This window comes from Haliotis rubra, unplaced genomic scaffold (assembly GCF_003918875.1).
Source record: "Haliotis rubra isolate DU_JTF1 unplaced genomic scaffold, ASM391887v1 Scf1235, whole genome shotgun sequence".
NCBI classification, from domain to species: Eukaryota; Metazoa; Mollusca; class Gastropoda; order Lepetellida; family Haliotidae; genus Haliotis; species Haliotis rubra.
In genome coordinates, this window is record NW_025765154.1 from 162,821 (window position 1) to 188,174 (window position 25,354).

General features: G+C 39.4%; 1 protein-coding gene across 1 annotated transcript in view; it reads right to left on the reverse strand.

The window, feature by feature from the left end:
- The window catches only part of LOC124266169 (Krueppel-like factor 12), a 67,507-nt gene that overhangs the window by 33,686 nt on the left and 8,467 nt on the right, over positions 1–25,354 (reverse strand). The window contains exon 3 of the mRNA XM_046700970.1: positions 22,753–22,792. Coding sequence (XP_046556926.1) covers positions 22,753–22,792 — 40 coding nt within the window. The remainder of the gene's footprint in view (positions 1–22,752; positions 22,793–25,354) is intronic.

A 25,354-nucleotide genomic window follows, 5' to 3' on the forward strand; every position in this document is an offset into this window, starting at 1 on the left:
GTCACAGGAATCAATAGACAAACTGTCTAATACACATCCGTGTAGCATGAATGAAACATCCTCACTGAACAGCTTTACATTGTGGGACGCAGCAGCCCAGTAACAATGGGGCTCCATGTTGTACTAGGAAGGATATTCACACCCACGCCACTTCTACAAAAGGACACTTCCAGCATCATGACATTGTCATTTGACAGTAATTGTACCTGATATTATTACAAACCCAAACTGGTTATGATTGACTATTAACATCATGAATTCTGAATCATTAGCATCATTATTATGACATCATTATATTGAAATATTCAAACTGAATTCAATTTGGATTGACAATATACCACACTTTATAGCTCATAATGTGCACTTACGAAGAATATACTTAACATTCTCAGATACATGTTTCATGAAAACTACTATTAAATGTATTGTGCGCAGTCAGATACTACATCAAAATTGCTACAGGTTAACAAACTGGAAATAATGAGTGAGTCAATAACGACATGACATTTACATACCATTACTGGAAATGATGATCTACAATTTTAAATTCTTCATCAGATGAGATAATAACAGAAATATCAAACTGACTTGACAATCCATTGATTTATATCACGAGTAATGCACACTATCACTGTATGATCACATGACAACGTGTGACTGAGAATTACAAACCAATCCAATAATCCTTTAATTATAAGGCTACCCAAACACCCTAGACACCTCTTAAAAGAAGTAACTACCTCTGTCTGGCTGTCTTTGTGTACGTTCATACTCCATTAGAACTTACCACTGCTTCCCTAACAACACATAATATGATAATGCTTAACCAAGGCAATTAATTGTTCACCAATCTTCTTATTTGAAAGTGAGTGAGAATGGTTCTACGCCGCTTTCGGTAATATTCCAGCGACACCATCATATGATTACACGATCACGTGTCACTACGATTTACCAACCGATGACGACCAGCAGATTTTGCAAGGAACCAGTTCTAACCCGGACCTACCACTTTATCAAGGACCCATGAATATCCAGGGTAAAATTGGTCTTCAGTAACCCATGCTTGTCGTAAGAGGCGACTAATGGGATCGGGTAGTCAGGCGGACTGATTTGGTTGGCACATGTCATCGGTTCCCAATTGCTTAGATCAATGCTCATGTTGTTGATCACTGGATTGTCTGGTCCAGACTCAAATACTTACAGACCACCGCCACATATCTGTAATATTGCTGAGTGCAGCGTTAAACTAAACTCAACCTCATTAATGGAATAGCGGACACCACAGTTCATATGGTGCATCATCTGATGACAAATTTTGCTAGATAACTATCACATCCTGTTAAACTATCAGCAGTGTTTCCGTTTCACAATCCATCCGAACATTGCCATTTTGGACATCAAATCAAAACTTCAAATTCAAATTTAAACAATACTGTGAACAGATCAAAACTGCGAATATTGAGGCCTTCATGTTCAATATTTTACAAATTGGCACAATTCTACTTGCTACCAAATCTTTACATTGTTGAAAGTGTGAGGACAAATTAAGTTTAAAGTCTGTGTGACACTCAATATTACTGAGGATATCTCATGATATGGGTGAGTGAGTGAGTAAGTTGGGTTTTAGCAATATTCCAGCAACATCACAGCGGTTGACAGCAGAAATAAGCTTCACACATGGTACCCATGTGGAGAATCAAACCCAGGCTTTCGGCATGGCGAGTGAACGCTTAACCACTGGGCTACCCCTCCATCCCGCACTCATGGAAAATAGTTATTATCTGCCCCTGTATGTATAGTAGGGTACCAAGAGGTGGCTTTTCACTTGGCTTAAAATCAAGGCACATTTACAGCCACTTGGCGACCAGTCATTTGAGCTGAAACCTTCAAGATAAGATCATGGCTGAAGATGGGTTGACATTATAACCTTTTTGATCGAGACAAATTTAATGGTGTCTCATGTACACAGTGTTTATTATGCAGTGAGTTGAAATGGGGTTGAAAATCGCTTTCAAGAATATTTCACTCAGGCGGACTCTGAGAAATAGATGATCACGCATATTGGAGATACCACCCACTAAAAGAAAGACCAATGGTGACAGATCTTTTCCAAAGCATGACCCACATTGTGGAACAATCTCCCAAACAACATCCACAAATTATGGGAACTTGACCAGTTTAAGAGTTTGCTAAAACACAGTTTTTTGACACTGCCTTTACTTTGCCTGAGCACCTTTGTGCAATTTGTTAGAATAGGCACTATACAGATATTAACATTATTATTTTTATTATTATTACATAACAACAAGCATGTATCTGTGTGTGGCAGCTTGTCCTGGTTGTGACGTCTGCTAGTTTATATTGCAGACCTACTGTGACTCCAGAAGGCATGGATAGCCCCACTGAGACCCATTACCCTGCCTCTGTGATGACCCCTCAGTTTTATACCCTGGAGATAGCAGGATAACAACAACTGCCATCTTTTAACGTCTTCTGGTATGACACAGCAGTGGATCGAACCACCAACCTTCTGGCGTTTATTACGAAATAAGTACGGACCTAATTCAAGTACCATGCAGGACTAGGGCTGTGAGCTTTGAAGGTCATTGGGGAAATGTCATGGGGAGTCAACTGATGATGTCAGAAGGTGTGGAGAAGGTCAAGCACACATAATCCGAACAGTGTAAAGTAACAGTGAGTGAGAGTGAGTGAGTGAGTGAGTGAGTGAGTGAGTGAGTGAGTGAGTGAGTGAGTGAGTGAGTGAGTGAGTGAGTGAGTGAGTGAGTGAGTGAGTGAGTGAGAGAGAGAGAGAGAGAGAGAGAGTGGTTTTATGCCACTTTTAGCAATGTTCCAACAATATCAAGGCAGGGAGCAGAATCTGATCATAGGCAAGCCAAGGAAACATATCACTTGCAAGGCTACCCCCAAACATTCATAACTTGCTCTGTCAAAGGAGTACACTTTTTATACAGAAATGTCAATTTTGACCACTCCAGCATTAAGGATTACCTTTCTGGAGCCACAAAATGTATTTTTTAATTATGATTGTAAGAAATGCTCGTCATTTAACATAAAAGATTTGTGCCAAGAAATCCATTTTTTCCAAAGTCTTCCTCCCCATCCAGAAAATAGACTAGCTTATCTCCATCGGCTGCCAGCATTATGTGAAGCATGCACTGTCTCACATGTCGTACTGCCTCACACATCTTACACCCTCACACGTCGTATGTTGATCCTATTTGCATGCTTGTGTGAAGGAAAATAGTTTTCTTTAGCAGAACAAAACCTGCTTGTAGTACTGGTTGTACACATTGTGCATGTTCTTTACATATCACTACACTCCATTCCCTGCGGTGCGTTGTGAGTGAGTGAGTGAGTGAGTGTCAGCGAGCAATATATGGGCATTGTGAGTGAGTGAGTGAGCAATATATGGGCAATGTGAGTGAGTGAGTGAGTGAGTGATCAATATATGGGCATTGTGAGTGAGCAATGAGTGCATTGTGAGTGAGAGTGATCAATATATGGGCATTGTGAGGAGTGAGTGAGCAATATATGGGCATTGTGAGTGAGCAATATATGGGCAATATATGGTAATATGTGAGTGAGTGAGTGAGTGAGCAATATATGGGCATTGTGAGTGAGTGAGTGAGTGAGCAATATATGGGCAATGTGAGTGAGTGAGTGAGTGAGCAATATATGGGCAATGTGAGTGAGTGAGTGAGTGATCAATATATGGGCATTGTGAGTGAGTGAGTGAGCAATATATGGGCATTGTGAGTGAGCGCAATATATGGTAATTTCGAGTGAGTGGGTGAGTGAGTGAGCAATATATGGGCATTGTGAGTGAGTGAGAGCAATATATGGGCATTGTGAGTGAGTGAGTGAGTGAGCAATATATGGGCATTGTGAGTGAGTGAGTGAGTGATCAATATATGGGCATATATGGGCATTGAGGAGGAGTGAGCAATATATGGGCATTGTGTGTGAGTGAGAGGAGCAATATATGGTAATTTGAGTGAGTGAGCAATATATGGGGTGAGTGTGAGTGAGCAATATATGGGCATTGTGAGGTGAGTGAGAGCAATATATGGGCATTGTGTGTGAGTGAGTGAGTGATCAATATATGGGCAATGTGAGTGAGTGAGTGATCAATATATGGGCATTGTGTGTGAGTGAGCAATATATATGGGCATGAGTGAGTGAGTGAGTGAGTGATTGAGCAATATATGGGAATTGTGAGGAGTGAGTGAGCAATAATATATGGGGTGAGGAGTGAGTGAGTGAGCAATATATGGCAATATATGGGCATTGTGAGTGAGTGAGTGAGAGCAATATATGGGCATTGTGAGTGAGTGAGTGAGTGAGTGAGCAATATATGGGAATTGTGAATGAGTGAGTGAGTGAGTGAGTGAGTGGGTGATTGAGCAATATATGGGAATTGTGAGTGAGTGAGTGAGTGAGTGAGTGAGAGCGAGCAATATATGGGCAAGGGTCATGAGCTTTATACTCTTTGCTCCTGATCAAATGAATAACATATCGCCACACTCCAGGATCCAGTGAAGGTAGAATTGAGTCAGGCCCTTCCTCTATTTAGACAGCTCCCACGTCAAACTCAATCAGTTCTATCACGTAATGTTCATTTGTGCAGTGTGCAGTGTGCAGTCTCATCTTACAAATACACACCATCCAGCCATTAGGTGTGGTGGCAAGTCAGCATTTCCAAGAACGAGTGAGTTTAGTTTTATGCCCCTTTCAGAAATATTCCAGCAACATTACGGCAGGGAACACCAGAAATGGACTTCACACATTGTACCCATGTGGGACATCGAACCCGGGCCTTCAGCATGACGAGCGAATGCTTCAGCAACTAGGCTACCCCACCAACCTCCTATCCAAGAACCTACGGGTACTATATGTTGCACGGCCAGGCGACATTTCTAGATATCAGTTGATCTCTTAATACCAGTAGTTACTTTATAGACATGGCTGGGGTGTATGGATGGCCGAGTACTTGTGGGTTCCACCAAAGTGATGAGACCTGCATTACTTCGGTCTTTCCTCCCACATTAAACACACCATGATACAACTGGGCTCTGTTTCAAAAAGCAATTGTAGCGCTACGACTGTCGTAAGTCTATGTTACAGTTTAAGAGTTATGACAGTCGTAGCACTACGACTGTCGTAAGTCTATGTTACAGTTTAAGAGTTATGACAGTCGTAGCACTACGTAAGTCTATGTTACAGTTTAAGAGTTATGACAGTCGTAGCACTACGACTGTCGTAAGTCTATGTTACAGTATAGGAGTTACGACAGTCGTAGCGCCCTGACAGCTTTGTAAAACGGGGCCTTGGTATTAAACCCAAACTCACTCACTCTGATAGTTTTGTGCATTGAGAAAGAATACTTCAACTGAACTTACAAGGTTACATAGCAATGTTAATGCTTCAATTACTACGAGTCAATGTCAACATAAGTCAAGATAGTTTTTAGAAGAAACACGTAACTTTGACTTCATAGCCACTAGTTTAGGTCCAGCTCCTTAAAATGATCTTAGCCCTATAGAGATCATAAGCCTGTGTTTAAGCATGGAAGTAATGACCTTTAGTGACCATATCTATTGAAACAACCATTGGTCAAGAGGGCTACCATGTTTTTATAGTCAATACATGTCGAGAGCAAAGTCTAGCAAGCTAAGTAAGTGAATGAGTTTAGTTTTACGCTGCACTCAGCAATATTCAAGCTATATGGAAGCAGTCTGTAATAATAGAGTCTGCACCAGACAATCCAGTGATCAACACCATCAGCATCGATCTACGCAATTGGGAACCGACGACATGTGTCAACCAAGTCAGTGAGCCTGACCACCCAATTCCGTTACTTGCCTCTTACGAGGACAAGCATGGGTTACTGAAGATCAATTCTAACCTGTATCTTCACAGATCTCTAGCGTAAGGACACTGAACGAAACTGTCTGCCACCCACAGGCTGCTTACCCCCCAGGAAGGTGAGAATGAAAACCACGTGCACATGGATCCATTGACTGGGATAGTAATAATATCGATCATGGTCTAAGTGCATTTGAGCCGTCATAATTTGGAAAGTGCACCATACAAATTCATTGTATAATAACTAGTCACAAAAGTATTTAGTACAGACTGAGAACAAAGAATCTCTACATCTCAAAACAATACAGAAGGGTTAAAACTCTGCAACCAAAGAGAGATGCCCAACCTACCAGTATCTCTGCTACAGCAACTCTAACAACCAGCAACATCAAAGCCTGTGACAGACTCCGCCCTAGGCAGCTCCACCCGCCAAACTGACCCAAATGACCAAGTTTGCTCTGTCTCGAAGCAACATCTCAGTAATACCGGTGATGCTGAGGAGTGGAGTCATGCATCCTGGTCTGACATTCCACGGAGAAGGTGGACACACCGATGTTCCACGTGGTAATGCAGAGGGGGCCAGTAGCTGATAACACAGCTAGGAAACTGTGATAAGGGTGGATCCTCAGAGACACTCCCTTGATTACTTCCGGAATCTGTCCCAAACAACAAATTTTGCCTCTTGTACATGACGGAATGTTTGTACAGTTTGGCCAATTTGTATGTCATTGAACACTCAAAGCAAATAACGTTGGTGTAATTACAAAGATGAATAGACACTCCTATACGATCAGAGAGGTTTCAGTATAATCACGGACAAATTATGTGTTCTGAGTCATGAAAAGAGAAGAAGAAGTAAGTTAAGCTTGTAGTACAACATGTGAAGGGGCCAATGGTGGGTTCAGAAATATCATCTGCGGGAACGTAGTGAGTTAGCGAGTGAATGTTATTTTATGCCTCAGTCATCACCACTACAGCAGTCAGCCATCAAGCTGAAAGGCCGGGTTCGATCGTCCACAGGGGTATAATGTTTGAAGCCCATTTCTGGTGTCCCCCGCCTACTGGAATATTGCTACAAGTGGAGTAAAACCCAACTCACTCACTCACAACAGCAGTCAAATCAGATCAAAGCAAACTAGTAGTTAAAAACATAGGCAATGATCCTTCTGTCATGATATGACGAACAAAGACAGCGACGTGTCACATGTTGTAACCAACCGATTATCACTCAAGTATGCAAATTGGCACTCATGTTTGTCTAATACGTCATGGAACAACTTATGCAGTGTAAACCACCTAATAATAAGATGACAAAACACATCAATTAAGACAAACTATGCAACCGTAGCAATTAGCTGAAGAAGATTACATTTTTAAAAATAGTTAACAAGAATAAACTAACACATGTATGCATCAAACTATCACTAACATCAAGAATCATAGTCAGTTGTCTACGTCCAATTTTCCTGTAAATGCAACTACTTTGCATGAATTGTCATAAAAAAGAAAGCAAAGCATTTTTTATTCGCATAAAATGCCTGAAGCCAGATAAGTTGTGGAAAAACAATCTGTTAATCATAACATGCAAGACAACAGGGTTAGTGGGCCAATCATGACAGAATTTGACCCTGTCTCATGTCAACTCCAATACATAAGCAATATCCTATATCATGTATGTGTGATCAACAGCAAGCATCAACTAAAAGTACTGTCGGAAATAGATCCCGTTAAGTAAGCCTCTTCACGACAAAAAAATGTTTTTAGGATGTTACTCTGTATCCTTAAAATATAGAAAACACAATTGCAAATAGCATATGTCGAAATAACCCACATCGGCCTAACTGGGCGTTCAGTGGGATGCGTAATAGGATATCCAGAAAAGCATGTTTACTCGTAAAATCGGGCAAACCTTAATAAAATACGACTAGCTGCTGAAAACAAAAGATCAGACTATAGATGGCAATTAGGTCGCTCAGCCAGGTATGACGACGGGCCGTCGACTCACCTGTCATGAAATGCATGTGCTGCCTCCAGGCGCAAGGGGTCATCTCAAAGATATTTTATGCTTTCTGATGTGTGTTGAAAATGTCTCATCTATTGATTATCATCTTACGCGTCTTTCTTTCATAAAGTTTATGTTGAGATATGTAAAAGAGTATAATACCCATAGAAAAGCTTAAATCAGCCATCTTATTAAATGTCTCAAAATATATAGGTGGCATGCCCACTCGAAGATCGACAGGACTGGATATTATTTGTAAATAGTTATGACATGCCATTTGCTTCCCCAGTTTAATTCCCCTAAAGGATTATCTTATCTCAGCTGATATCTCTATCCCCCAGCCCGACCCCAACCACCCATCCTGACATAACGTTTGAGACAACTCGTTTGAGACGACCCCTCCTACCTGTTTCTTTTTATAGTGTTAGTGAGACTCCTTGGTAGCAACATCCTTAATAGTTTCAGTATTAAAGTTACTGTTATTTACGTCAGCTATCGTTTATAAAGAATCTAACTTTAATTTTAAAATGGGCATTTAAAAAGTGTCCTTTGTAATACAATATCATCGCATACTAATTTCCATAAAGTCATGGTCTGTTCCAAATAAGCTGCTTTGGACTTAAAAAAAACAGCATTGCTCATTTCTGCACTAATCTCTCCTCAGTAAAGTCCTTTTTCTACGTTTCCTATCTCCCTACCACTGAGACTGTAGTTAGGCCGAACTTAGTTTAACAGATATTTCACACTTTCACATATCAACTACATAAATTGTAGATATAAATGCGAAAAAACACTGTTTTTCTATTTCTGGCAGTACTTTAACAATAATAATTGGTGCTTTCCTTTCGAGTGTTAAGCAAGGAGAACATATAGAACTGTTTTTGAGTAGTTCACAACTATATATATATTCGTAATATGCACAGATAAATTGTTCCCACAATTACAACAAAAATATTAAATATATAAAATAAGAAGTAATTATCTTAATCCAAACAAATGCAAGGTAATTTAAAATGCATATGATCATTTGTAACCATAAAAATATAAGGCAAAACGAATCTCACCCAAATTATGAAACAATAAAGACAGCCATACTTAAATCAGATCAGAATTCTTTTAGCAACTTGGTCACTTAAATTTGGGATAGTTATTACAAAATTTCACCTTGACTGTCAGGTGAGCTGAACATAGGCATAAAGTCTTGATTCTTGTGGTTATGTTTGTTTGTTGTTTAACACCGCACTAGGCATTATTCCAACTATATGACAGCAGTCTGTAATCCAGTGATCAACAGCATGAGCATCGATCTACGCAACTGGGATACGATGACATGTGTCAACCAAGTCAGCAAACCCGACCGTCCATTCACGTTAGCCACCTTTTATGACAAGCATGGGTTGCTGAAGATCAATTCTAACCAGATCTTCACGGGTTTCTAATTTTTATGAAAATTAAACTTCCGAAGAGCCTATACTTATGAAAAAGTCCTAAGAGCATGAATCAGGGTTTTACCAGAGGTTGTCCAGTATGTACAAACATATAGAGTGGATGCAAAGAAGAAAGGCTGGGATGTACAGGAATATTCATCCTACCAAACACTTGACATGAAACACAAAGGTCCTGTCATTACAGAAGTATCATTTCTCACAGTACACAATACCACTTGACTTCTTGCCAGGATTCTCACATTTCTTGTGAGGACCCTTGAAAATATACTAATATAAAACACTGAAAGATTGCATTGTGGATTGTATTGTGGATTGTATTGGATTGGATTGTGTATGGTGTATTGTACTTTGTATTGTGCATTGTATTTTGTATTGTGTATTGCATTGTATATTGTTGTATTGTGCATTGTATTGTGTTGTTGTATTGTGTTGTGTATTGCATTGTATTGTGTATAATGTTGCATTGTGTTGTGTATTGTGCATTGTATTGTGTGTTGTGCATTGTTGTATTGTGCATTGTATTGTGTTGTGTGTTATATTGCATGTTGTATTGTAGATTGTATTGTGGATTGTATTGAAATTATATAATCAAACTAAATACTTGTCACACAGAAGCATCCCCTGCATCACCTATCACAAGACACACATACACACATGCACACACATACACACATATATTGGTACTAAAAGCTGAATGAGTTTCTATTTGACTTACTTCCAAATCTTCAGCACATCAGTCAGTGACAGATGCCGCAGTAAAACCAAACTGTGACCTTGAATAACTTGACTATTCCACAACCAAAGCTATAAAGGGATGTTTGGTCTACAGGCCTGACACTCCGAACTACACCGCCTTCAACTCCATTCAGTCCAGGGTGTTGGCCATTAAGCATACAAGTGATAAATAGCCTTCTCTTCTAACATCCCAATTTCTTTGTTTTTTAATTCCATACACATTTTCCCAAAATAACATGTCTCGTTACAGTAAATCACATATAGATCACACCATCCTGCAAATAAAGCTTAATTACTACTGGAACACTTAAGATGTCAAATTAATCTTGTATACATTTAAAGTCCAATGGCCAGCAAACACTAGCTTCCGAAACCAGCGAGATCTTATGTTAATAAGGGCGTCCCCTTCATCGTTGCCTGTCTAGCGACTCACTAATCATGGGTTATCCCGAATCACAACCTCGGAGTTTACCAAGGCACGGCAGGGCAAATAAGCTCGGTGTTTCTAGGGGGTGGGGCAGCTTTGCCAAAATCCAACGTTTCCTCGTACACAGGCAACACCAGCACTGCTCCAGCAGGAAGCACAGATGAAATAGAGAAAGGGTGTGCCTTGACAATGTTCAAAATACATATGGATACTTTTACAATCTTATCTCTCAAAGGCATATCGTCAGTGGGATGATGGCTGGCTACAACCACCAAAAGCATAAACACTGCACACATTGATAACAGATATGTCACAATATAATCTAATTAATATATTAACAACTTGTGTTACCATGAAATATGGGATTGTTTGGTTCTAAGTGCGTATATTTTCTTGTGGTATACATGAAATATGTATTATCACCAATAATAACTTCATTACATATTTGAAGTGGGTGTGGATAAAAAGATTTTATTCTTGAAGGTTTTAATTATTATTCTTGATATGTTGTAATAGAATTAGATAAATTCTACTTATACAAATAAAATTTTCTTCATAAAAAGACAATTCCTGAATGACTGCAACTGTATCTACCGGTATTTAATTCACTACTGTTCATACATCTCATTTGAAAAACAATTATTTTTTTCAACATTTCTGGAAAAACACGATAAAAGTACCTAAAGATATTTCTTATTTGATCATACATACAATATTGAAAATAAAATTAACAAAAACAATTTGCTTACTGATTTTACCAAGTTGATTCGAAGCATCCTCATATATTATCTAATACATTGTTGAATTGAATAGGTTTTTATTACAAAAATACAAACATAAATAATATTATCAAATATCGCATTAAAAGACATGAAAACTTTTAATCAAATATCTTGAAATGAATGTGTGTTTTTTTCACAAAAATGCATGAACTCCAAGATGAACATGACGTTCAAATTCAAATCTTAAAGAACATGAATACATTTACTCTTACTTCTGTAAAATTTCGATCCTTAAAACAAATAGCAACTGAATGAACTTGATTTAACAAGTAAGTCGTGTGTTTGACCCTCTTTGAGAGCTGATTGGTCTGAAAGTTGTGGACGGGGACCAAAAGGGAGTGTCTCGGCATGGTATGACAGCAGGCTTCCATCAAGTGCAATTTTCTTGTGCTAGGTGGAAGTCCCCTCTCACAACAGTATCAATACAATTCATTGGTCCTGAAAGGAGTGATTGATTGAAGAGGATTTCCTTATGCCATTCTTGTCGTCTATATGCATAAAGGTACATTGGAGAAAACATATAAAAATGGCCACAACACATCTGTGAAGAGCCCCTTGAATACTTCAGATTTAAAACTTCTGACTTGATATACAAAACATAATCTGTCTGTGTGTCTGTGTGACTGTCTGAGCCTGTGTCTGTGTCTGTGTGACTGTCTGAGCCTGTGTGTTTGTCTGAGCCTGTGTCTGAGCCAGTGTCTGTCTGAGCCTGTATTTGTGTCTGTGTGTCTGTGTTTGTGTCTGTCTGAGCCTGTGCCTGTGTCTGTGTGTCTGTGTGTCTGTGTGTTAGTGTCTGTCTGAGCCTGTGTCTGTGTCTGTCAATGCATGTGTCTGTGTGTCAACCTGAGTCTGAGTGTGTGTGTGTGTGTGTGTGTGTGTGTGTGTGTGTGTGTGTGTGTGTGTGTGTGTGAGTGTCTGTGTGTTTGTGTCTGTCTGAGCCTGTATTTTTGTCTGTGTGTTTGTGTCTGTCTGAGCCTGTGTCTGTCTGTCAACGCATGTGTCTGTCTGTCAACCTGTGTGTCTGTGTGTCAACCTGTGTGTGTGTGTGTGTGTGTGTGTGTGTGTGTGTCTGAATGTCTGTGTCTGAATGTCTGTGTGTTAGTGTCTGTGTGAGCCTGTGTCTGTATGACTACATCAATGTATATTACTCAGCCCAACTCATCTACATCTGTGTTGTAGCCAGTATATCTGTGTTGTAGCCAGTATATCTGTGTTGTAGCCAGTATATCTGTGTTGTAGCCAGTATATCTGTGTTGTAGCCAGTATATCTGCTGGAGGCTGCAGTTGGTAGGTGACACCTCTCTTTCCCTCTGTTACATTTGGACTGCACAATTACATTGCTCAAGCACTCTGCAGACTGTTTTTGCCTCCTTCCACTGTACTAGTCAGATTAGGTTCACACAAAAGGCTCCCTGGCTGACAGATTCCTCCCACAACCAACTCACACTGTCAGCCCTGGGTTTCTGCTCAAGACACAACGACCTTGCAGACGACCTTTCCCTCCAGGTTTTGTCATTACATACAGTGAAACCATAATCCAAACATAGATATTCTCAATGGTTGTACAGAGTTTCAAAATAATCTGTTTGTATATGGTTATATTGTACTTCATAAAAATGTCCATTCAATTGTTGGTGTCTGCACAGAGAAAACAGAAAATTTGTGAATCCAAACTATCTTATACCTCAAAAAACAGTTTCCTCCATGTTTATCCTCAACTAACAGTGCTCAACTTATGGAAATCATAAGTCACCTGTCCTGGTACCATTCACTGGGAGTTCTCTACTTGGCAGATTTAGACATTTGTTTTTAAATGACCAGTAGTAACCTTATTTTATTAGTTTGTAGCTTGTCCAGCATATATGAGACAAACAATCTTCCTTATTTCACATTTTTCATTATTTTTATACAGTTCCAATTCATAGCTACCTGAAAGCATTGAGAACTGGTTCAAAATTGAAAATATGGCCCTCAATGCTACATTTGAAGTATATCTGCAACCTCAGCACCACTAAGCAGGCAAAGAAACCTTTCAAAATTTCCCACTAGACCACAGGACCAGTGAGTGGACAATAATTAGTGGTCCTGTCTGTACGTCACTGGTCCAAAATAACATTCATAGATTTACTTACCTATCAAAACAAAATTCACTGGCCACCAGGACCACTTCAAACAGCATTTAGTGGTCCTGATGAAATTTTTCTAGCCAATGACCACAGGACCAGCGTAAATTTCGCACACTAAGTAGGCTTCAGATAGTGCACTACTGCTACTTTCAAAGGCAGCTTGCTCACAAAATCATAGATATAATCTTGCTGAATCAGCATTTTTTATTGTGAGGTCATCAGTGTCAAATCCAGGCTTAAGTCAGAATAGACAGTTGTTTCACCAATCAGAAAACAGTCTACTTTAGATTCTTGCTTAACATCAACAATAAACTTCTTATCATACATGTATGTGCTCATGGACACAATTGGTCCACATCACAACTTCAGACCTATCGATGGGCATAATGTTAGTATTGGTCCAGGTTATCTAATCAATATATTCATGAATGACATCTCATGACCTGTCAGAATACCAATTGGACCTTCACTATATGCATCCATCTATTTGACTGTCTCCACCAGTTCCAGGGGGCACAAGGGACCAAGTCATTAAAGCACAGCCCAGAAATATATGAGGATGGGTTCGAATCCCAGATTCTGTCTGATTATGGTTCTAGGTTTGATCGTTTGTTTGAAATAGTGGTAAACATCTACAGCATCACTTAAGCTGTTCCATTGATTCAGGCTTATACACTTGTTCGGAGTGATAAACTGTTCCAAGTTATTTTTAACCTAAGTCACTCTTTCAATAGGGGCGAAACGGTACGTATTGCGGTACAAGACCTTCGGTTCGGTCCATTTCGGTTTGGTATATGAGATATTATCATAATACACAAAAGAAAAGAAACGCATAGATTTTGACAAAATGTTTCAATTTCTAGACATTTTGGAAAAGGTTTAAAAAGGTTAATAAAATGACGATACAAAAACCGAAAATACCGATTTTTGGGATTGCATCACAGTATACTGAACTGAAGGCAACATAACGTGGTTCTACTAACACCGCAGTATACCGTTTCACCCCTATCTTTCAAACTAGTAGATCAGGCATGGTGTATCCACATCCAAGTATTTGTTATAGCCCATATCATTCTAACTTGCTGGGATATAAGTGATATACTGTTTAAAGCACCCCCTCACAGGAGCAGGAGAAGCAAATCAGGGATGGTGTATCCACATCCAAGTATTTGTTACAGCCCATATCTGGCTGGGATATAAGTGATATACTGTTTAAAGCACCCCCTCACAGGAGCAGGAGAAGCAAATCAGGCATGGTGTATCCACATCCAAGTATTTGTTACAGCCCATATCATTCTAACTTGCTGGGATATAAGTGATATGCTGTTTAAAGCACCCCCTCACAGGAGTAGGAGAAGCAAATCAGGGATAGTGTATCCACATCCATGTATTTGTTATAGCCCATATCTGGCTAACTTGCTGGGATGTAAGTGATATACTGTTCAAAGCACTCCCTCACAGTAGCAGGTCAAGCAAATCAGGGGTAGTGTATCCACATCCATGTATTTGTTATAGCCCATATCTGGCTAACTTGCTGGGATATAAGTGATATACTGTTCAAAGCACCCCCTCACAATAGAAGATCAAGCAAATCAGGCATGGTGTATCCACATCCATGTATTTGTTATAGCCCATATCTGGCTAACTTGCTGGGATGTAAGTGATACACTGTTCAAAGCACCCCCTCACAGGAGCAGGAGAAGCAAATCAGGCATGGTGTATCCTCATCCATGTATTTGTTATAGCCCATATCTGGCTAACTTGCTGGGATGTAAGTGATACACTGTTCAAAGCACCCCCTCACAGGAGCAGGAGAAGCAAATCAGGCATGGTGTATCCTCATCCATGTATTTGTTATAGCCCATATCTGGCTAACTTGCTGGGATATAAGTGATATACTGTTCAAAGCCTTCCCTCACAATAGAAGATCAAGCAAATCAGGCATGGTGTATCCTCATCCATGTATTTGTTATAGCCCATATCTGGCTAACTTGCTGGGATATAAGTGATATACTGTTCAAAGCCTTCCCTCACAATAGAAGATCAAGCAAATCAGGCATGGTGTATCCTCATCCATGTATTTGTTATAGCCCATATCTGGCTAACTTGCTGGGATGTAAGTGATACACTGTTCAAAGCACCCCCTCACAGGAGCAGAAGAAGCAAATCAGGCATGGTGTATCCACACCCATGTATTTGTTATAGCCCATATCTGGCTAACTTGCTGGGATATAAGTGATATACTGTTCAAAGCCTTCCCTCACAATAGAAGATCAAGCAAATCAGGCATGGTGTATCCACATCCATGTATTTGTTACAGCCCATATCTGGCTAACTTGCTGGGATAAAAGTGATATACTGTTTAAAGCACCCCCTCACAATAGAAGATCAAGCAAATCAGGCATGGTGTATCCACATCCATGTATTTGTTATAGCCCATATCTGGCTAACTTGCTGGGATATAAGTGATATACTGTTCAAAGCACCCCCTCACAATAGAAGATCAAGCAAATCAGGCATGGTGTATCCACATCCATGTATTTGTTATAGCCCATATCTGGCTAACTTGCTGGGATGTAAGTGATACACTGTTCAAAGCACCCCCTCACAGGAGCAGGAGAAGCAAATCAGGCATGGTGTATCCTCATCCATGTATTTGTTACAGCCCATATCTGGCTAACTTGCTGGGATGTAAGTGATACACTGTTCAAAGCACCCCCTCACAGGAGCAGGAGAAGCAAATCAGGCATGGTGTATCCTCATCCATGTATTTGTTATAGCCCATATCTGGCTAACTTGCTGGGATATAAGTGATATACTGTTCAAAGCCTTCCCTCACAATAGAAGATCAAGCAAATCAGGCATGGTGTATCCTCATCCATGTATTTGTTATAGCCCATATCTGGCTAACTTGCTGGGATATAAGTGATATACTGTTCAAAGCCTTCCCTCACAATAGAAGATCAAGCAAATCAGGCATGGTGTATCCTCATCCATGTATTTGTTATAGCCCATATCTGGCTAACTTGCTGGGATGTAAGTGATACACTGTTCAAAGCACCCCCTCACAGGAGCAGAAGAAGCAAATCAGGCATGGTGTATCCACACCCATGTATTTGTTATAGCCCATATCTGGCTAACTTGCTGGGATATAAGTGATATACTGTTCAAAGCCTTCCCTCACAATAGAAGATCAAGCAAATCAGGCATGGTGTATCCACATCCATGTATTTGTTACAGCCCATATCTGGCTAACTTGCTGGGATAAAAGTGATATACTGTTTAAAGCACCCCCTCACAATAGAAGATCAAGCAAATCAGGCATGGTGTATCCACATCCATGTATTTGTTATAGCCCATATCTGGCTAACTTGCTGGGATATAAGTGATATACTGTTCAAAGCACCCCCTCACAGGAGCAGGAGAAGCAAATCAGGCATGGTGTATCCTCATCCATGTATTTGTTATAGCCCATATCTGGCTAACTTGCTGGGATATAAGTGATATACTGTTCAAAGCACCCCCTCACAGGAGCAGGAGAAGCAAATCAGGGATGGTGTATCCACATCCAAGTATTTGTTATAGCCCATATCTGGCTAACTTGCTGGGATATAAGTGATATACTGTTTAAAGCACCCCCTCACAATAGAAGATCAAGCAAATCAGGCATGGTGTATCCACATCAATGTATTTGTTATAGCCCATATCTGGCTAACTTGCTGGGATGTAAGTGATATACTGTTCAAAGCCTTCCCTCACAACAGAAGATCAAGCAAATCAGGCATGGTGTATCCTCATCCAAGTATTTGTTACAGCCCATATCTGGCTAACTTGCTGGGATATAAGTGATACACTGTTCAAAGCACCCCCTCACAGGAGCAGGAGAAGCAAATCAGGCATGGTGTATCCTCATCCATGTATCTGTTATAGCCCATATCTGGCTAACTTGCTGGGATATAAGTGATATACTGTTTAAAGCACCCCCTCACAGGAGCAGGAGAAGCAAATCAAGGATGGTGTATCCTCATCCATATATTTGTTATAGCCCATATCGAGCTAACTTGCTGGGATGTAAGTGATACACTGTTTAAAGCACCCCCTCACAACAGAAGATCAAGCAAATCAGGCATGGTGTATCCTCATCCAAGTATTTGTTACAGCCCATATCTGGCTAACTTGCTGGGATATAAGTGATACACTGTTCAAAGCACCCCCTCACAGGAGCAGGAGAAGCAAATCAGGCATGGTGTATCCTCATCCATGTATTTGTTATAGCCCATATCTGGCTAACTTGCTGGGATGTAAGTGATACACTGTTTAAAGCACCCCCTCACAATAGAAAATCAAGCAAATCAGGCATGGTGTATCCACATCCATGTATTTGTTATAGCCCATATCTGGCTAACTTGCTGGGATATAAGTGATATACTGTTCAAAGCCTTCCCTCACAATAGAAGATCAAGCAAATCAGGCATGGTGTATCCTCATCCATGTATTTGTTACAGCCCATATCTGGCTAACTTGCTGGGATATAAGTGATACACTGTTCAAAGCACCCCCTCACAGGAGCAGGAGAAGCAAATCAGGCATGGTGTATCCTCATCCATATATTTGTTATAGCCCATATCTGGCTAACTTGCTGGGATATAAGTGATATACTGTTTAAAGCACCCCCTCACAGGAGCAGGAGAAGCAAATCAGGCATGGTGTATCCTCATCCATATATTTGTTATAGCCCATATCGAGCTAACTTGCTGGGATATAAGTGATATACTGTTCAAAGCACCCCCTCACAGGAGCAGGAGAAGCAAATCAGGCATGGTGTATCCTCATCCATGTATTTGTTATAGCCCATATCTGGCTAACTTGCTGGGATATAAGTGATATACTGTTCAAAGCCTTCCCTCACAATAGAAGATCAAGCAAATCAGGCATGGTGTATCCACATCCATGAATTTTGTTATAGCCCATATCTGGCTAACTTGCTGGGATGTAAGTGATATACTGTTCAAAGCACTCCCTCACAGTAGCAGGTCAAGCAAATCCACATCCATGTTCTTGCCATACAACCCTCACACTGAGCTCTAACATCGCTGTCCAAATCGATGTGTGGTATTTATGCCTTGGACAATGTCTCTTACAAAATATTCAACCAAAGTCATACAAATGGCATTTGAACCCTGCATAATGGCGTGTAAGTATCATGAATGATAAATGCACGGGTTGCCTCCCTCCTTGTGATTATTTTGACATGACACCATTATCTGGGTCAAATGAGCTAAATATCAGATTTGTTTAAAACGTACGGCAACTGACTTCCAATGCATGGTATTCAGTGTTCAAAATTAACAATAAAAGTCAAGAAGTCATGGTCACAACCCAATTAAATTTAAAACATCAACATCAGTGAAATTTTTTCTCTATTATCAGACTAAACAAATTCCATTGAGTGTAATAGGCAAAATGGCAGTAAAAATTCTATGAATAGATCACTGAAAATCAGCGATGACACCAGGTGTTCTAAAGAAACGTAAGCACGTACTTTCCTAAAAGAAGGCCAGCCTCAAGAGATTTTCAAAGACGATTTAAACTTCAAACATTTAAACATCAAAATACGACCCAAAAAATTATACTGTCACATTTTATAATGAGAATGAGCCACCGGACTGTGCAACGTTTGCCTCGGGTCTAGACACACGACATGATGTGGAAAGCCACAAACTGCAATCACTAGACTATTAGTCACTTCACACAGTTAAGCAAAGGTAGTTAAGAAACTCAGGTATTCTAAAGGTCAGAAACTGATACCAAGCAATACAATGACAAACTGATCTGTGTCAAGTCTTTCCATTAAGAATCCTTTTCAAGAGGCAAATGTCCTTCACCATTTAGTAATAAAATCATGTTGATTCCACCAGGAAAACAACATATGTTTATTATTTTATTCAGCAAAAATCGTTATTATATTATTCCAGTCGGAACCTACATTCAATTAATGACGAACAACAAAATTTCTATTTGTCTTAGATGGGTCATCCAGGTGAAGAGATAGGATATTCGAGTCAAGAGTGAGTGAGTGAGTTTGGTTTTATGCCGCTTTTAGCAGTATTCCAACAATATCACGGCGGGAGACACCAGAAATGGGATTTACACATTTTGCACATGTGGGGAATCAAATCCGGGTCTTCTGCGTGACGAGCGGACCGGAAGCTTTATCCACTAGGCTACACCACCGCCCCATTTTTGAGGCAAGAATTAGAGAATAGAAGTACAACTCAAAAGAAGTTAAGAACATAGAAAAAAGTATATATCACATGAAAATCAATAATAATAATAATATTAAGCCATTAAACTATGCACACATTCTATCAAACTGGAGCCTAGTTTCATAAAGAATGTAACATATTTGGACAAAGTTTTGAAGATCATAAACTTAATCTGAAAATATTTTTGCTACATGTCTTGGCCACCTCCAAACAAGGGTTTTCTATAACCATGTCTGAAAAACCAAAACTTTAAGACTTTGGGCTTAATGGTGCTTCTAAAATTAGGCCAGAGAGAGAATCATTCAGCTAAATAATCAGTCAAGAACTAGTCAATATGAAGTCATCCTTATTCCATCCTCATACTCATAGTGGGATAGCCCAGTGGTCAATGCGTTTGCTTGTCACGTGGAAGGCCTGGGTTCGATTCCCCACATGGGTAAAATGTGTGAAGCCCATTATGGTGTCCCTTTCCATGATATTGCTGGAATATTGCTAAAAGCGGCATAAAACCCAACTCAATCACTCACTCACAGTAGACTATTAGAGGTTGGTTTGTGGAGCTTCAAGAAATCTGAATTAAAACATTTGTAACAACTGGCACTGCATGTCACCAGTCCTGACTGAGCTGAGGACAAAGTATTTTATTCATCTTGGAGTTAATTTATCCAGGTTATAATTCAGAAGTAATTTATCAATGACAGGTTCCCCTTTGTTCGTTCAATGCAGCAATACCATTGTTAGTTACCAACAAAATCTGTTAAGTCAAAAGTTCAGCAGTTTGAGTTGAACACAACATGTTTCAGTTCAATAATCACTGGGGATGAATATGAGTGACCGAGTGAGTCAGGTTTTATGCCTCTTTCAGCAGTATGCCAGCAATATCATGAAAATAGGCTTCAAACATTGTACTCACATGAGGAATCAAAGCTGAGCCTTTGGCTTACCAAGCAAACGCTCTAGCTACAAGGCGACCACACTGACCTGGATGACTATGAGATGAGTTTATGTATCATAATTTCTCTACACATGAGGGGCCATGGGGTAGCCTAGTGGTTAGAGCATTTGCTCCTCATGCCAAAGACCTGGGTTCGATTTCCCACATGGGTACAATATGTGAAGCCCTTTTCTAGTATCTCCCACCATGATATTGCTGGAATATTGCTAAAAGCAGGGTAAAACTGTACTCACTCACTCCTAGCACATACAATCTATGTACTGTCATCTGTGGATGTGAGAACCCCCTGCTGGTATTTGGTGGTTAATGGCGTGACAACTGTCAGGTTACATTGTGGAAAGAGCATCTATTGCTATGGAATAACTATTCTCATCTGGCTCCCTTTTAATGCTGTTCTCATATCACATGAACACTTTTATAACCTACTCAGTTAATCACTTCCATAAATTTGACTATGTTCACTGAAATTATATTTGAACAGTATTTCAGTTCACTATGGTAGGACCCGTGAAGGTTTGGGTTAGAATATTGATCTTCAGTAACCCATGCTTGTCGTAAGAGGCAACTAACGGGATCGAATGGTCAGGCTCACTGACTTGGTTGACACATGTCATCGGTTCCCAATTGCGTAGATCAATGCTCTTGCTGCTGATCACTGGATTGTCTGGTCCAGACTCGATTATTTACAGACCGCTGCCATATTGCTGGAATATTGCTGAGTGTGGTGTAAAATTAAAGTCACTCACTCACTATGGAAGGAAAGCCCAAAGAAAGGCATGTCTTTGAGGTTTTCCACTGTAGTGAGACCAAGGGCATGGTTAAGGTGCTCACAAACATATACACATACTCTAGGCAAATCTGAGATTTGAACCAATCTTATAGCATCAGACTACTTGGACGGAGTCTTTGTGTATTCTTGGGTAGTCATGGGGCAGTGGGATAGCCCAGTGGTTAAGCAAGAGCTTGTGAAGCCAAACACCTAGGACCCGTTCCACAAAGCGATCGTAACCCTAAGATGATCGTAACTCCCATACTTTAACATAGACTTACGACTGTCGTAGCGCTACGATCGCTTTGAGGAACAGGGACCTGGGTTTGATTTTCCAAATGGCCACAACATGAAAATTTCATTTTCTGATTTCCTGGTGTCCCCCGCTGCAATATTGCTAAAATACGTGAAAATCCACCGCACTCACTCCCTCACTCATTAGAGATGTCACTGTAATATTGTAATGTGATACTGATGTATCAGTAGATTATTCATGATGATAATGTATCAATTCAAACAATACATCATCAACATTACATGAAAAATTAATTGTAAAAGAAACACTTAAATTTGTTCAGATAACTATAGTAACAATAGACAGTCAGAAAAACAACAATTCAATTTCAATCATGTAATGGAACAGTTTAGTTCACAGTCTAAAAGCTATCATTTATTAATTCAATTGATCTTCAGAAGTTGTTTTATCCATGCATACTAAGAATAATAAATCTAAATAACATACTAATACATTGTGATACTTAAGAGCAGATATATCAATACTAAACTTTACAATCAATGACACCACTAGTGTTGACTAGGGCTGCGCAATATAACCGGTTTACCGTTATTTACCGGTTCAGACATGAAAACGATCTGTATTGCGATACGCTGATCGAAAACCGGTAGTTTGACTTGCATTCGGAAAACTTCGTAACACTCGGAAATCTTTGGATATTTCCTTTTTTCATTTGTGCCAAATATTATTCACATTTTTATTTTTAATTATGAATAAAAGTTGTTATTAAAGCTTTATCAAGCATAGTGATTTTGCTGTGTATTTGCTCTATAAATCAAGCATTACCTCGATTATAAGTCATTTTTTGTTTAAAAATACTTCATGCAATATATTGCAATACATATCACAATACATGCTTTCGTATCGCAAAATATCGCAATATGAAAATTCTCTGCAATACCCACAACTAGTGTTGACCCCTGTCAATCAATGGACCTGACATATACTGCAAGGTCTGATTTAACGGCTTATCTACGGTAGCTGTATATCAACAAGCACCTTGTATCTACAGGTTCATGTAAGATTATCCAAGAAGAACAGTAGGTTATTGATCTACTTACAGTCTTGTTGGCTTGAGCATTTGGGTCACTTCCTTCAGAGCTGAAACACACACCAGTATGGTTTATTCAAAATGTCAACATTAGCACAGTCATCACAAAAACAGTCAATTCTGGTGAAAAGCAATAAAATTTGTAACAGATTTCAAAGTGTTTCAGTGAGTGAGTGAGTGGGTGGGTGAATCAGTGAGTGGTGAGTGAGGGAGAGTGATAGTGAGTGAGTGAGTGAGTTCAGTTTTACGCCGCCTTTAACAATATTCCAGCTATATCACAGCGGGGAACACCAGAAATGGGCTTCACATATTGTACCCATGTGGGGAATCGAACCCGGGTCTTCGGCGTGACGAGCGAACGCTACCCCACCGCCCCATAGAGTCAGTCAGTCAGTCAGTCAGTCAGTCAGTCAGCGAGTGAGTAAAAGGACCGAGTGAGTGAGTGAGTGAGTGAGTGAGTGAGTGAGTGAGTGAGTGAGTGAGTGAGTCTTTATACATGAATACTATTTGGAGACTTTGTCATGCATACTGGTTCACATTCATATCCTTATCAATAAATATAGGTAGTTCATTATTGAACAGATATAGCTCAACAGGATGAAGATATGCACATATATGTAACACAGATATGCAATAACAAAAAAGGATTGCAAAGCACCAAGTTTCCATCCTAAAGGTTCTCAGCAATGCTGACAATATAATCATAACATGCACAGCTACATTCTACACAATAATTATAAATGAAATTGTGTCGTCTATTTAATCCCGTGAAATTATATAAAGGTTGAGATAAAAATGTACAGAGTGAGTGAGTCAGTCAGTCCTAATTTCCCTCTGAACGCTGTGTCATGCCAGATGTTGGACTCTTGTGGAACCAATAATAACTGTGATGACAGAGGACAAGAATACTTGGGCCGAATCTGGCGTTTGAATCCACAATCATAAGATTGTTTTAAACATATTTTATTCACAGAGAAAAGGATTAGGAACAAGTTCTCCAAATTAGAATACCCTCTCCTTGGTATGTACAAAGGTAATTTAGATTCCCGCAACTAAAATGACAGCTAGTAGACAAGAAAGTAGTTCAAGCAGTTCATGTTCAAGAGTACACACATCCCAGACATGCGTAGTCAAGATGCGGCCGAATGAACATGGTATAGATCTTATAAAGAGTACCCCTACACAATACACATTTCAATAGTCCCATGGAGGTAACCATTTTTTAAACTTTTATATCATATTTTGAATATGACCAGCCCATTTTCCATTGAGGGTAAGGTTAACTCCAAGATCTTTATGATTATCAACAATTTTAATTTCAACACCGTCAAAGTAAAGATGGGATATATCGATATCATTTTTCATCGAGAATAGGACAGCTTCCATCTTTTCTGGGTTGTACATAATTAGCTATCTTTTACCTCAAATATCTAACTGGCAGGGATTGGGAAAGGCAGGGCCATTTTGCACATTAGAATAATAAATGGCCCATTAAAATTTTGAACTTTGCTATTGATACAAGGGTTTTGGCCCATTCTAAATTCAGAAAATGGCTAATAATCCTGAAAATGGCCCATTGTCAAAGTTCTCTATCCCACTCCCTGAACTGGCATAACTTAGCATTTAGATTCATTTCAATAATCCAGTTATCAGGTGAAGAATAACCTGGAGACGAGTCATAAGCAAATAGACATGTTAAGCAATCAAATTCATCTGCTATATCATTAATGTATACAATGAATAATTAAGATCCTCACATGCAGCAGAGATTCAACCTATGCACTGCTGGGCAATGTGCCTTAAATGACTGATCAACTTTTGCCCTAAACAACCTTTATAAAATAATGGTCACAGAATAAAATATATAAATTTAATTCAAACCATAGCCTGAGACACTGTAACTCACCTGGATATGTCAACAAATACAGATGCTGAACAATTTTCTGTCAGTTTTGATATTCACAAACAATTTGGCATATAATATGGCACCATCATGAAAAGAAAAATACAAGCCAAAAGTTAACTCTCAGTTTGGTAATTCCTCTGGAGAAGAATAGGCATGGACGAAGGTTAATAAATCATTACCAAAATTTATAATATTGCAAAACTGCAATATATGTGCTTTCACCAACCACCAACTGATAATGAACAAATTTCATCAAATGCAGAGGTGGAAATAACTTTAAAATTGCTAGTGTTCTCCGGTACAGTGGCACATGTAAAATCACTTGCCCTGATAATTTTTCCACTATACCGGCCGATATTTTGGGTGATTTTTTATATAAGCAACATAATTAACATTGGAATGTCAACCGGACACCAGTACAGCGTGATATACAAATGTGCTTGCCCGACAGAAAAAAAACACTGGACTCGGACGTCGGGCAATGGGTTATTTCCACCCCTGAAATGTCAAATCTGAGACGTGACCGTAAACAGTTTCAGCTTTCAGGATGATCAGTGATGATTGCAAAGGAAACATCAAATCAGGGTCAAAATTTCAAATACTGCGAAAAACCCAAAATATATCTTTACTACTTACTACAAATGTAACAAATTCGATTACATTTTGAACTAAGTCACTAATACATTTTTCAATGGCCGCAGTGGCA